At 40.3% G+C, this 15,433-nt stretch overlaps 1 protein-coding gene across 1 annotated transcript; it reads left to right on the forward strand.

Annotated features, from left to right (window-relative positions):
- Nucleotides 1–15,377, forward strand: LOC141776659 (serine/threonine-protein kinase OSR1-like). The gene is made up of 17 exons (XM_074650396.1): nt 1–484; nt 2,254–2,366; nt 4,694–4,802; nt 5,578–5,719; nt 6,511–6,566; nt 6,817–6,926; nt 7,021–7,122; nt 7,904–8,037; nt 8,152–8,200; nt 8,305–8,370; nt 8,545–8,667; nt 9,540–9,575; nt 9,740–9,886; nt 10,149–10,254; nt 10,354–10,422; nt 10,808–10,872; nt 11,486–15,377. Exons 1-17 carry the CDS (start codon nt 415–417, stop codon nt 11,558–11,560), a joined length of 1,572 nt encoding a protein of 523 aa, XP_074506497.1. The 5' UTR covers nt 1–414; the 3' UTR covers nt 11,561–15,377.
- The last annotated feature ends 56 nt before the right edge of the window (nt 15,378–15,433 follow it).

Below are 15,433 nucleotides of genomic sequence, written 5' to 3' on the forward strand. Positions count from 1 at the left end.
GTACATTAATACGCTTAAAAAGTTACAAACAGTCCCTTTAAAACTAAAAAAAAAAAAAAAAATGTTAATGTCCTGATGAAGGTCCTTGTTGACCGAAACGTTGACTAATAAAGCAGAGAAAAGTGTGTGAGGGAGCAAGTCATTTTTTTTTTTTAAAGTACATTTTGGCAGACTTTTGCCACACTCAAGGTGGCGACGTCTCTGTTCCACCTTCTGAGTTTGTACGTAATACGTCATGACGTCAGTACGTGCGTGAGGTTGTGTTGACAGGAGCGGTCGGAGTTGTCAGCGGAACAGCAGCAGCAGCAGCAGCAGCACCGGAGCCCGATGGAGTAACCACAAAGATACTATTATCCAGACATACGTCTCTTATTTAGAAAGCCTTGTTGTTTACACCGTTAAAACAACGACACCATGGCAGACGACCAGTCCTCTCAATCCTGGACCATCGACCGGGATGACTACGAACTCAATGAGGTGTTAGGTGAGTAGCTTAGCTTAGCATGCTAACGTTAGCATGCTAGCCTCCTCCCTGTCTGTCTCTACGGCAACTGCCAACTGCCACTAGCTAACTAGCTAGCATTGCAAGGCCAGTTAAGCTAAGTTACATGGCAGGAAGGTTAACAGCTCTGCTAACTTGAAGAGAGTTTCCCTTTAAGCGAGGCCACATTAATGAATTAATGAGGTTTCTGCTCGTTAAGGAAGCTAACTCTAAAGTGAGATGGTTCCTTAGCAAAGTTAGCATGAAGCTAAACGGATAGCTAATGCTAAGTTAGTTAGCCTGTAGTGCGTGAAGATTCGTCAGTTGTTGGAGGAGGGTGGTGCTCTTTTGCTGAAGGTGTGACACAGATTATAGTGAGACATTCATACTTTACTGTAGTCCATGACTGATAGATTTGCACAAAAGAGTTGGACTGAATGATGCTGCATATTACAGTATTGTATGATACTGTAAATAGCATTAGTTCACAATCTTAGAAACTAGTTTCTTCTCAAATGTATTCTTTCATTGCACACAAAAGATTTAGTTGAGCCGTCATACTATGACTGCTGTCTTCAAAAGTCATCCATACTTTACTGTAACGTGACTGATAACTGTGAACAAAAGAGTTGGACTGAATGATGCTGCATATTACAGTATTGAATGATACTGTAAATGGCATTAGTCCACCAATCTAACTATACACAACCAGCACTGCTCCCAATAGACCACTTACACACCAAAAAAACTGACAATAACCTGATATTTTCAGGTGAAATTTCATTCATTTCATTCTGACTGTGCAATACAATTTTCCACTTGTGCAATTTTGTTAATAGTCTGTTTATTGTCAATACTGCATATAATGCTCCTATTTATTATTATATTTATATTATATTTTTAGAGTTGGACTGAATGATGCTGCATAGTTTTTTTAGAATATTTTATTTTCAATTTTTTTTGTTAACCAAATATACAAAACATACAAAACACAAACTCACACAAACATGGCTCCAAATTCCCAGCCTATCCCACCCACATACAAACTGAAAAAGAACCATACTCAAAGGAGTAGGCTAGTTACCTATCAATAACCATTCATACTTTGCTGTAGTCCATGTAATGTGACTGATACATTTGAACAAAAGAGTTGGACTGAATGATGCTGCATATTACAGTATTGTATGATACTGTAAATGGCATTAGTTCACAATTTTAGAAACTAGTTTCTTCTCAAATGTATTCTCTCATTGCACACAAAAGATTTAGTTGAGCCGTCATACTATGACTGCTGTCTTCAAAAGGCATCCATACTTTACTGTAACGTGACTGATACATTTGAACGAAAGAGTTGGACTGAATGATGCTGCATATTTTTTTTTAGAATATTTTATTTTCAAATGTTTTAGTTAACCAAATATACAAAACACAAACTCACACAAACATGGCTCCAAATTCCCTCCCTATCCCACCCACAAACTAAATCCTGTAAGTTTTGTCATAATGTCAAGAAGAAGTCCTGCCAAAAGATGTTAAGTTTTGTACATGACCAGGTGCAATGCAAAAACGAGCAATGATGCTGCATATTACAGTATTGTATGATACTGTAAATGGCATTAGTCCCCAATCTTAGAAACTAGTTTCTACTCAAATGTATTCTCTCATTGCACACAAAAGATTTAGTTAAGCCGTCATATTATGACTGCTGTCTTCAAAAGTTCAAAGGCTCTTAAGCTCTCACAGTGTGATGGTTTCATTAATCTTGTTCACAGGGAGCGGAGCCACTGCAGTTGTCCAGGCAGCATACTGCAAGCCGAGGAAGGAGAAGGTGGCCATCAAACGCATCAACCTGGAAAAGTGTCAAACTAGCATGGATGAGCTCCTGGTAAGAAGCTGCAGCAGCAGTAGTGTGTGGGACCAGTATCTGCAGTCCAGATGTACTTGACGTCAGATTTGCTGGGAGTGTTGTGGGCTGGTGGGGTCAGATCAGTCAAGGACAGATCAAAAGCTTGATACCTCACAACAACCATGGAGTACTAAAGCTGGGTAAAATCAATAAGACAGACCATGAAGACAAACTAAATGTTAATATGTTCCTGTGCAACGATGTGTTTCCCCGATGAGCACTGAAATAACTTAATGCTGATGTTCAAAGATGACAGGAGAGTTAAGTCAGTTTCCTACACAGACTTCATCACTCTGATATGTAGCTCATTGCCACCAAGTTATCAGCTGGAATCTGCCAATTTCCTGTCAAAACAACAGTAAAAAAATGGGTTCTACAGTAAACAGTGGATAAATACTTTAGTTATGTAATAATTTAACATGTAGCCTGTGAATAGGATATAGATGCACGTGCAACAGAAAGTTAAATCTTTGCCGGATATTTCTGTAGAGTGAACAAGCAAGATTTTGCCGTCTTGCACTTAAATCACCAGGCAGTGTTTTATGTGTTAGTATTTTGTGAATCACCCATTTGATCTGCTGACAAACCAAACTTTGGCTAACACTGTAAGGGTGGGCGATATTGTTAAAGTCTGACCAGGGTATATCTGATTTTACATTGCAATAACAGTAATTCAGGGTTTCTGCATCATGTTATAGTAGAGGCGCCCCACCTCACCTGAAATAAAGAGCAACTCTGCTTACGTCAGAATAAATGGTCGGGGGAAACAAATACGCAAAGGCTGCGTATTTAATGAGTGAGCTGATTGTTGTTTAGTAACTAAATAGAAAATCGGATGAGATGTCTCAGGATCTCACTGACTCACCTCAGCAGGCGATTGAGTAATAGATCACTTTAGCTTTGCCGTAATTAATCTGAGCAGCATGTCGTAATGTCTGAAAAAAATGAAAACCTTGTGAGTTACTTTTCCCAAGCTGGTAAATGTAGAGATGAACAGTCAATTGGTCACAATTAGGTTCAATTGTGTGAGGAAAAACACACAAACAAGCAGGATACACACCAGGCTGAAGTTAGTTTAAAATGGCATTGACAAATTTTCTGGGGAAACCTTGTAATTTCCCCTCTAATGATTAAGAAAAAAATGATAGACAAAATAACCAGAGGGTAATGTGTTTTTTTATTGTCTAATCCAGTAAATCAAATACCTGACAAATCAAGGTAATTAATCACATGCAAATTGTGTAAACCCAATACTTTCATAAAGCTGTCATTGTTTCCAACAGGTCTATTATAACCATAAATATTAAAGAGGTGGCTGCTTTTATTTATTTACTGAGTTATAGGTCAACCCTACCGTGCAGTTACAAGTATGACCTTATGTGCTTTTTTTTGCTGATTTTTAGTCTTTTCAGCTTTGCAGCAGAGACTAATTTACATGAAAATGAACATTAAATGAAACTTAAAGGGATAGTTTTGGTGTTTTGAAGTGGGGTTGTCTGAGGTACTTATCTCTTACTCATAGTCAGTGTATGACCTACAGTAGATGACGGTAGGCACACCCCCAGTTTGGAGAAGCAGACAGGAGTTACCGCACGGAAGCAAAGCAATGTACTGCTGTGGACGGGGCCGGCAACGAAACATATTTTAGCCACCTAAAAGAAAGGCCCACCCAAAAAAATCAATATCAAGTGTTCAAGTTCAAGTTAGAATATTTAAATCGCTATACCTTGCCGTGAGACAGCTATACAATATATGTTTCTGACGGGGAATTGAAGCCGTTAACTATGCTCTCGCCAAAGCAGCCAGACTGCATTGAAAAAAAACTGCAATTTTAGTTTGAGTTGCTGAGCTACTGCTGCCTCGATTGGTTAGTTTGTTTGTGTTATTGTGTGACTTTGATTAGTTCGGATTTAGTTAATTAGTTCACGTTTATTGCTTTTCAAGAACTGTCAAATATCGACCCTGCAATGAGATGTTAATATTTCATTATATTGCCCTGTCTCCCTGGACTTCCCCCTACCCAGTCCTTATATAATAAATCAAGGGCCTGAATTCCCCAATGTCTGTCATGTCGAAATGTCTTGTCTTGGTGGTTCAGTGGTGATGTAACACAGGTTTTACTCCACTGTCTGGAGCACTGTGTGCTTCTGCTTTAAGGTTGGGCCATTTTAACAGGTCAGGACAACTGAGTTTCAGTTAGTCACCGAAAGCGTAATATAAATATTTAGTTAGTGATTTGCTTTTGCACTGCACTGTTTCTGCTCCTTGTGTGTGACCTTGTATCCCATATTTCCTCCTCTGTGTAGAAAGAGATCCAGGCTATGAGCCAGTGCCACCACCCGAACATCGTGTCTTACTATACCTCCTTTGTGGTGAAGGATGAACTGTGGCTGGTGATGAAGCTGCTCAGTGGTGGTAAGTGCTGTAATGTTTAAAGAAAAATAAGCTTCTGACTCGACTTGGCTAACTCTTATCTTCACCCTGACTTTGACTTGACTTTCTTTGACCTCCTTACTTTGATAAAATCTCAAATAAGCCTCGACTTGAACTTTGACTGAATGTTTGGCTCCCTGGTGACTTAATCCAGTTGACATTTTCTGACCCAGTAGTAGGTTGTGGTGTTGTTGCTGCTGTCATTGACTTTATACCTGGCAATTCTGGGTCAGTGTTTTTGTTGCATGGTTTTCTTACTCCCAGAGATAACAGGCCAAATGTAGACAACTTGATGTGACACTGAGATAATTGTAGTTCACCCACAATGTTTGATATCTTATATAACATAAACGTAAAAATGTCTAAATCCTAAATTTTGTTAATTTTTCTTCTCCTTTCTTCTAACAAACTATAAACGGTGGCAAGACTGTACGAGGGCAGTTACTAGTCACCATCTGATTGATCTGAGTTATTGATCTCAGCATGTCCTTGTGTAAAATAGCGCTAACTGTTTATGTATTGTGGCCACTTATGTATTGCAATGTATGTGTCTCCAGTCCATAGATATTTATATCTACGTGCCTCTCTCTTCAGCTTTTTTTGGATGATAATATAGTATATTGTCTTTTTTCTTAAAGCAATATCGTCAGTAGGGATATTTTAATATCACCCTACCACGAGCATAAACCAATCTTTAGGGGGCAGGAGGTTTTGTTTACAGCATGTCTTGTGACTAGCCTCTGCCACTCTCTCTCAGGCTCTGTGTTGGACATCATCAAGCATATCATCTCTCGCGGCGAGCACAAGAGCGGAGTGCTGGACGAGGCTAGCATCGCCAGCATCCTGAAAGAAGTCTTGGAGGGGCTGGAGTACCTCCACAAAAACGGGCAGATTCATCGGTGAGTTCTAATGATGTGTCACCACCAGGCTGCGGGGAAATGCCTCATTATTATCACTCCACACTGTTCCCTGGTAGCCAGTAGGTCCCATCACACACACTCCTGCATCCGTTCACTCTGGCACTGAGCCTTTCATCTCTGCATATGAGCGTGTGGTTTGAACTAGACCTCACTCCTTCAATATTTAATCCAGTGAAAATGCATAATTGAGGAGGTTTGTTTTACATAAAAGTTCCTCCCAGGAACACGGCGAACCGCCGCTGAGAAGAAAGGCCTCTTTATACCCTCAGTGCCTCGTTGTATGACGAGTGTAATTGTTTCAAATTAACAGGCTCATCCATCTTACAAAAAAAACATGATGTACTGCTACACTATTATGATTTATCTCATTGGATAAATCCATAAAAAGAAGAATTTGACTTGCTGATATCTTAAATGTATCTGCAGTTAGTGAGTGGACATTATGTCAGTAGACAGAGAGCAGCTGCAGATTGAGCTCAGATGCTGAGGCTAACTCACTTAGCCCTAATCAGGAGAGAGGGAGAGGGAGGTGGTTGGGGCCAGGTTAATCCACCCCCATTCTTTGTGCATAGTTTGCACACAATGTATGCAAACAGAAATCAGGTGGATTAAAATGAGGCAGATGAAAGGTGCAGCTTAAACTTGCTTGTGCGCTTGAGTGAAGAGTGTTTGTTCGTGCACAGCCTAACCACTCCTCTGTTGGTGCACTCACTGACTTGTGACATCTTAATTGTTTATCATGTTTTGATCCTCCTCCTCTTCATGCACAGGGATCTAAAAGCTGGAAATATTCTCCTCGGGGACGACGGCTCGGTGCAAATTGCTGGTACAGTGCTTCTGCTTCCTCTGTTTCTATTGTGGTTTTACTTTTTTTCAGCATTTCTGCTAAGACGGTTTCTGTTTAGATTTGTGTGTTCAAAGTTCTGATACAGCTTAACAAACAAGGTCCACGTTGTTTAGGCCTGTAATTGTAAAATCGCAGGCCTTTTTTGCTGGAGATTAATTTGTCTAAATGTTTTAAATAGCTTTTCTCTCATTTCTCTTCTCTGTCGTGCATTCCAAATCACACTCCCCAGACTTTGGTGTGAGTGCCTTTCTCTCAGCGGGAGGAGACATGACCAGGAACAAGGTTCGGAAGACATTTGTGGGGACGCCGTGCTGGATGGCGCCTGAGGTCATGGAGCAGGTAGGATGCTAGTCTGTTGTCTCTCTGTAATGCCTCATAACTCGGTGCGGAAAGGAAGACTGGAGTTCACTTGGTTTCTGTTTTTAATCCGCAGGTCCACGGCTATGACTTCAAAGCAGACATCTGGAGTTTCGGGATAACAGCCATTGAACTGGCCACAGGAGCTGCACCATATCACAAATACCCACCGATGAAGGTAACTATGCGTGCACTTACTGGACTACTGGTACTTTGCAGTTATGTTGCCGGCACCTCTTGTTTTTGTCAATATTCTTCTTATTATTATTATTATTCCTCTTCTTCTTCTTCTTCTTCTTCTTCTTATTATTATTTCCAGGAAATCTTCCTTCCACTGCATGAAAATAAACTAAAATTTGCACATGGGTCCAGTCCTATGCTAAACTTCCTCAACTGGCTTTGTGGGCCAATAGTCCCGATGGTGGCGCTACAACAACCGTCTAAAGTTTAAAACTTTGAAAACTCATAACAAATGAGCCGTACATACTGTACTACAACTTTGCAACTTCCACCAAAATGTAGCCCAAGTGAGCGGAAATGTTCAGATGCTTCAACCTGGCAAGAATTATGATGTCCATCACTCTGTTTTTCTCAAAAACTGTAAAACTTATTAAACATCCCATATTTTTTGCTCAATTGACACCAAATTTGCTCCGCTGCATCTTCAGTCTGTCCTCCACAAACGATCCAGCCAGATTTTTGAATTATCAAAAATTTAGCCCACAGTGCATCAAAACGTTTTAGTGTAAACAGTAATGTACACAGCTAAATAAAGCTCCAATGTTCATGAAAATAAATTACCTTTTGATGTCATGATAGATGCACGGTGGTAATTTTCTGAATTTTATCTCAAAAACTGGATTTTTGACAGTATTTTGAATTCTATCATTTGAACCATTGCAGTCAACATAAATCAAGCATTTTAAAACATCAGTTTGCTGATCTTTGCGTGTCTGTAGGTGCTGATGCTGACATTACAGAACGACCCTCCCTTACTGGAGACGGGCATCACAGACAAGGAGATGGTGAAGAAGTATGGCAAGTCCTTCAGGAAGATGCTCTCTATGTGTTTACAGAAAGATCCCGAAAAAAGGTCAGTTGGTACTCAAAACCCTTTTTTTGCCTCATGCCAGATTAAAGTCATACTTGTTTTTCCTCAGTTGTGTAACGAATATAATGAACGACCTTGTGTCTCTTTCCTATTCAGGCCAACTGCAGCCGAGTTGCTGAAGAATAAGTTCTTCACGAAAGCCAAAGTGAGCCGTACATCACTATTATTAAAATAAACTGAAATACTGTTTGTGTGTTTCAGAGAGAATCTTTATAGATCCTGTAAGAAATGTTCGTCTTTCTGTTACAGAACAGCGAGTACCTGCAGGAGAGGCTTCTACACAAAGGTCCAACAATAAATGAGCGATCCAAAAAGGTTTGATAGTCATTATGAATACACCGTGAATGCACAGAAGATTTATTGTCTATCTATAACATTGTGTTGCTCTGCACTGCTGTTCTGTCTTGTCTACGGTGTGTCCCAGTTTCTGAACTTGAACATGTGTCAATATTAAGTGTTGCATCTTTTTTTTTTAAATCCATTTGGCAGGTACGTCGTGTGCCCGGATCGAGCGGCCGTCTCCACAAGACGGAAGACGGCGGTTGGGAGTGGAGCGACGATGAGCTTGACGAGGAGAGCGAGGAGGGCAAAGCTGCCGTCGCAGCTCTGCGGGTGAGACTCTGCATGCCTGTGTCTTCAAATAGTCAATTCAGTTTACTTTATAAGGCCACTAGACTGTTTCTCACTGCACACAGCATCCTTGTGACCAGCAGATGGTGCTGTTGGACTGTTAGTCTGAACATTTCTTGTGTGCTTTTGTTTAGGCCTCCTGCCTCAATGTCAGTGTGGTTCAAACTTATTATTTTTGGTCACATTTTAGTCATTTTTATCCTTCATAGTTTAAGTCGACGACAACTCAAAACGTTTTAGTCCAGCTTTAATCAGATATTTCTACATTTCTGTCATCTTCGTCAAATTTAGTTCACTTAAAATTGTATCTTATCATTATCTGATGAAAAACAAAAGTTGAATGATAAATAATGTAGCTTTGCAGTTAGTTCGAGTCATCCTGCCGGCACTCATTAACGATGCACGGTTCAGTCGCACTCACCGGTCCATTATGTGAGCCAATCAGCCCATCCAACATGTAGAAGTAATGTGTTACTCAACCACCCGAACCCAACCCGCAACCGCCAACTTAATGCATTGTAGTAACACAATTGTCAGGATTGCAGCACGTTGTGTTTCTGAGAGTACAGTATGTATATGTGTGATCTGAAGAGCTGAGTATTTAGAATAACTACACCAGACACCTGCTCAGATCACCTGTTCAAATAATTGTGTTCAATTCATGTCTTGGTGTGGGATTTTACTGTCTGTTCTCTTAACTGTGATTTCAGTTAAGCCCTGTGTTTTGAAGTCACCTTGTGTCAAATTCCTTCAATCCTACAATACTCCATCAATATCCATACTGTACATTGGGGAGCTATAAAAGAGGAATTGCATGTTTTTAATCCTGAAAATCTGTCATGTCCATTCTGCAGTCCCCCAGAGTGAAGGACGGGTCCGGGAATATGGAGGTGAGTCCATTTGTGGTGGACATGACCTGAAAATCTTGATTTATCATAATGCCTTACCAGAGCGATCTGCATGACTGTCCTATGTGTGTCCTTGTTTTCTTCCATTCATTCATATAAAACTGAATGGACGCCAGCTGATTTTTATTTGCAATCGTGTCTGTTAGCTTTTCCCACCAGCAGATGGCTCCACGCAACATCTGCAGCCACCCGGTGCTGCACGAGAGAGCCCTAATGTGGCCCGGACAGGAGAAGATGCTCCGCCACAGGCACCCACTCAAACAGCGAGTCCTTCACATGCAGCCGCTGCTCAGGTAAAAACACATTCCCTACTCCCTACTTAATGATAGAAAAAAAGGAAGAAACCTTCTCCTCTTTCCCATCAAAGGGAGAATAGGTCTGTCATGAGCTCCATGAATGGGCAACAAAATGTAAATACTTGAAACAAAACAACCACAATAGGATCACTTTGGCAGCACATAAATCATCTTGTGATGTCAAGCATTTTTACCTCCATGTTGGGCATTGTGACCAGAAGTGCTGTACAGTAAATACTTTACTGTTGTGCTGTTGCAGGATCCAGCTGCAGCCAATGCCAGTGTTCCCATCAGCCTCGTCCTGAGACTGAGGAATCCCAAGAAGGAACTCAATGACATCCGATTTGAGTTCATGTCCGGCAGAGGTAGGATGCATCCGCTAGCTTTTCCTCTTTTATGGTTTCTCCAAGAGGCTCCAGTCTCTAGTCTCTATAAGTCTTTCTCCTCTCCATGTCTGCACTCAGATTCTGCTGATGGAGTCTCTCAGGAGTTGGTCTCAGCAGGTCTGGTTGATGGGAGAGACTTAGTCATTGGTAAGTAAGAGATATAACACTGTATCATGGGATGCTGTACAATGTACGTGTCTTCTGGGTTTAGCTTTCTGACATTATACTGTAGCATCTGACACAAAGTTCAAGTTTGTCGTCATAGATTACTTATTTCTGTAAGTTAACTATTAATGCTGTACTGGAGTCAGTAGAAATAAGGCAAAGTGTATTTTTAAAAAAAAATAAAAATAATTAGTTGTAGTAAATGTGCTGGCACGGTATGTTCTGAATACAGCTGGTTTATGATTTTATAGTGTGCATGTTATTTCCTGTTTTCACCACTGATCATAATGGAAAAGTCTTGTCATCTGTTGTTACATTAGCTGGTCATCTGACATGGTCCTCTCACTTCCTTTTATCTCCTGTCTAGTCGCTGCCAATTTGCAAAAGATTGTTGATGATCCTCATAGTAACAAAAATGTGACTTTTAAATTGGTAAGTACACAGACACATTTTAAAATTTTTCTTTTACTAACCAACCCTCGTTAACCGATTATTAACTGTTAACTGACAAGATTAGTGCGTTTCTTGCAGCGATGCTGTGATTGTGGTAGGGATGTCACGAGAACCGATACTTCGGTACCAAGTCGATGCCAAAATTCTAAAAACGTGACGATACGTAATCCTGTAACGTACGATGCCTGTAATCAGGGTCCGAAATTAACCCGAGCCAAGCGCCAAATGCGGGTGGATTTTCCGTTTGGCGAGCAACTCTCCGAAGGCTTCTGTCCTCTGCTCTCTGTGTGTGTGAATTGATTTCCAATAATAAATATATATATATACATATATATACATTTACATCAAGCAAGAACATTTGTCCACTCCCATGTCCCAAGTTGTTGAGTATTAAATCCTTCACAAATCTGCCTTTTAAAAGGTACATTTTGAACAGATAAAAAATGTGTGATTAATTTGCGATTAATCGTGATTAACTATTTTAATCGATTGACAGCCCTAATAAATTTTTTTTGCGTTTTTCGTGTGATCAGTTAGCGTTTCCATAGATTTAAAAATAGTCCAGTTTACGATGTTGTTCCCTCTCTTCCAGGCATCTGGCGTGGAGGAGTCTGAAATTCCTGACGACGTTAAACTCATTGGATTTGCGCAGCTCAGCATCAGTTAAGTCAAGAGGGGCCATCAACAGAGGACAGAAACTACTGGTATTGCACAGCTGCATTGTAGTCAATTCCAAGAAACCACTGCTGCCAAAGAGAGGAGGAAGACGACATTGATGATGATGATGATGATGATGAAGAGACAGGAAGCTGGCAGGAGTGTGACACTACTGCAGGATGCATGAGGACCACATTGAGAAGAGGCTCAGTTCATTACAGGAATCACACTTGAAACGTTTACAGTGCGCTTATACAGTAAATGGGAGGAGAGATGCAATCAACTATATCAACTCCTTATTTCTTTTTTCTTTTTTTTCCCCTCTTCATACATAAGCACAATCCAAACCATCTCCTGCCAGTACTGGAAGTGATTGCCTTTTTTTTCTTTTCTTCTTTTTTTTTTCAAATCAACTGTGCCACAAAACTCACAAGAGTGTCGTGCTTACTTTATATGGCACTTTATACTACACTGAAATTGAAAAGTGTAAATTCAGCCTTAGTTAGTCAAACTAGATTTTACCAGTGTGTTTGGTGTTTGAGTCTATCTGTGATTATTAGGGGTATTTTATGTATGCCTATCCAAGAAAATCTCCCGTAATACTGATACGAATAACTTAGAAACACACCATAGCATAGTTTTGTAATTCTGTAAATTCAGATGGATATTTACGTAGAATATAAGATAATTACCAGATTCCTGTTTAAGGCAGCCCAAGGCGTGTGGTGTGGTGGTTTTGTCAAAACAAAACCAAAGAGTTTAGGCTCTGACTACACTGATGAACACATTCAAATAAACACATGTCAACAGTAACTGCTCTGTCCCATAACTGCAGTAACACTTTGTCAGATGGCGTTTTCCCGAGGTATTCAAAGACAGGATTATTGTCACAGATTGAGCCCTGCCTAATATTCTTCTACTATGCAATAGGTGTTTTTTCTTTTCACCGTGTGTGACCACTGGTTGCTGATAATATTTCTCTTGGGTTGAATGAATCCACTTTTTGTGCTTGTTCCTCACTAGGAGCTCATGAAGTCAAACGGGCAGTTTTAGAAACCTGCAGGGAGAATTTACTTAAATTTTCACAATAAAAGTGAACATTTCAACACACCGGACAGACAGACACGGGTAATGATTGCAATTGTCAATGTTCCCGTGTAGAGAAGGGTCACATTTAGCCTGTTTAACATTACTGATCCAACAGCTGGGAAGAATCCTGAATGCTGGCAATGAGTGTCGAGAGCCTGGGTCAGCTCAGCCTACAGGCTGACTGACAATTAACTTCTGTGGGGGTGTGCATGTGCAAAAACTGAAAATGTTCAACCAAAGTGAAATAAAGTTTAAAGGGGCAAAGTTTAAAGATTTAGTCACTTGCCTCTAGTGGTATTTAGCAGATATTTTTGGACTTGTTTGCCTCCACCACAATACAGTGGAGGTGAATGGAATGTTGTTTGTAGCCATGCTAGTGGCCAGACCGAAGTAACTTAAAAACTATTGGATGGATTGTCATAAAATTAGCGACGTATATCCAAGGTCCCTAAAGGTTGAATTTGACTCACTTTAGTGATTACTTTAATTTTCCTCTTGCGCCACCAGCAGGTCAAAATTTCAATCTGACTTACGACCAAATGCCTACAAAACTAAAACCGTTTCCATCGGCCTCAGCTGTACTTTGTGTTTATGCATGCTAACACGCTAAACTAAGATCGTGAACATGGTAAACATCATACCTGCTACTTAACATCAGCATGTTAGCATTGCCATTGTGAACATGTTAGGATGCTGACATTAGCCTTTAGCTCAATGAACTAATGCACACCGAGAGTCAGCTTCCTGTATCTGTGTCAACGTGGGTTTCGCCACTGCCCCGCCTCTTTAGGAGACTAGCGGCATGTCTATAGAAAGGTGAAATCCCTCCCCTTCCGGTGGACCCCATGGGACTTTATTTCGGAAAAAATATGTACGGTAGTCAACAGCGAGAGACAATTTTTTTGATCCCGTTTGAATTGCGCCATGAATCACACATATGATGTTTGTCAATTTAAAACATAATTTTGCAAGTCAAGAAAGTCACAGTTCATCATAGTATCATTTAGTTTTGTGTGAAACCGCTCCATGAACTACGTCTCTCATCTCGCACAATATACGTCACCAACGACCACGCACAGATGTAACAGTATCTTACCTGATGGGTTTTATCCAGCGACTCCTGGTCTTTTTATCAGACGGGAAGAGAAAGAACGATCAGACCCGATGCTTGTGTGAGTACGAAACACACAAGCATCGTAGTTTCAGAGAGAGAGACGTCACTAACGCGACTTTTGGGCGTGTAGTCTTTCTAATTACGTATTTTCAGTCTTAACAGATCATGTGTCTGATCGTGGCGCTATTCAAACAGGATCAAGGTCTCTTTTTTTCCGAAATAAGGTCCCATGGTGGTCCACCGGAAGGGGCGGGACTTCACCTTTCTATTAACTCAAATGGGAGAAGTAAAAGTGAACACAGATTATGACTGATTATTTCCACTTAGGAGACAGGAAGTGTATACCATTTCTAACCATCGGCAGAGCTTGTAATGAGTCATCTTTGTAATAGAGGATCTTTGCCTAAGTACAGCCCCACAGAGCTGCTAGCATGGATGTAGCTGTGAGCACCACAAACAAAATTCCATTTACCTGCATTGTGTTGAGGGGCAGCAATAGATGAATCCCTCAAAACCCCAACAAATAAAACTTATCTGCATGTCCGGATACCACTAGAGGTACATTTTTCATATATTGGCTGAAGTAACCCTTTAAACTCCTCCAGAGGCCAGTTAGCCTATGACTTTAGTTTTTTTGTCCCAAGGCAAGTTGTTTTGACAGTACTGTAGTCTCTTTGCTTTATAAACACTCACCAACAAATCACTGTCGTCACTCCCCGTGTAGCTGTATGGTTGTTATGTACCAGCGTGCAAAGGGGCTGCGATAACAGCTCCTAGCTCCGGTACCGATGTAAATGGTGTATGTAAAGATGTTGTAAATGTACGTATGATGGCAACTCCATGCACTGTCACGTAAACACCATGAGGTTTGTATGTAACGATGTAGATCGACTGTTTAAGTGTCAGATAAAGAGGAACATTTTACTTGTAAATATAGATTAAGGCAGATTGAGACTCATGTTCAGTACACAAGAGTTGAATTTGTTTTTGTAGTGTTTTCCACTGTTGGCCTTTTTGTCAGAGCGTCACTAATCATGCACAAACTATTTGTTCAATTGGCACCTTATTGATTTGTTAACACGAGTATTTTCATGGGGCTTGTAATCACACACTCTGTGCTTTTGATGTCATGATATGCAGTTTTCTCACTGAAACCTGTCCAAGGCTAACGGATAAAAATGTCATTTTAATAAGACGGGCGGCACAGGTTACACTTTTCCCTCCCCGTGTGTGTGCGCGCGTGTGTGTGCGATTTTGGTGATAAAATGATTGATCATCAAAGGCGCTGAGCTTAAAGTCACTTAGAGTTTCCAAATTTCTTTCCCCTTTATTGTTTACTCATGAGAAAACCATTGTTCTGCCTCTCTAAGGAGTCACTGAATGATTAGTATTGATTTAATCACCTAATTGGCAATTTTCTTTTCTTTTTCTTTTTTACAGATCATTACATATATTTTTAAAAATATCATTGATTATGAAATGTGTACAATGCATAATTTGAAGTGGACTATTTGTGACAACATACAAAAAGAGATTCCTTGACATGTATAGCTTATTGAAAAAAAAATTTCAACACACGCAAATGATTTTTAGTAGCTGAATAAAGTCACATGATGGAAGTCAATGGGTGAAATGTGATGTCTTTAAAGCCACGTTTTCGTTATCTTCGTTATCGTAGCT

This window comes from Sebastes fasciatus, chromosome 11 (genome assembly GCF_043250625.1).
Source record: "Sebastes fasciatus isolate fSebFas1 chromosome 11, fSebFas1.pri, whole genome shotgun sequence".
Classification (NCBI taxonomy): domain Eukaryota; kingdom Metazoa; phylum Chordata; class Actinopteri; order Perciformes; family Sebastidae; genus Sebastes; species Sebastes fasciatus.

Excerpts from the sequence above, each read along its gene's own strand:
- LOC141776659 (XM_074650396.1), top strand. The coding sequence starts at position 415 with ATGGCAGACGACCAGTCCTCTCAATCCTGGACCATCGACCGGGATGAC. Across the intron at positions 8,371-8,544 it reads TAAATGAGCGATCCAAAAAG|GTACGTCGTGTGCCCGGATC; the intron begins GTTTGATAGTCA and ends TCCATTTGGCAG. Across the intron at positions 10,873-11,485 it reads AAAATGTGACTTTTAAATTG|GCATCTGGCGTGGAGGAGTC; the intron begins GTAAGTACACAG and ends CCTCTCTTCCAG.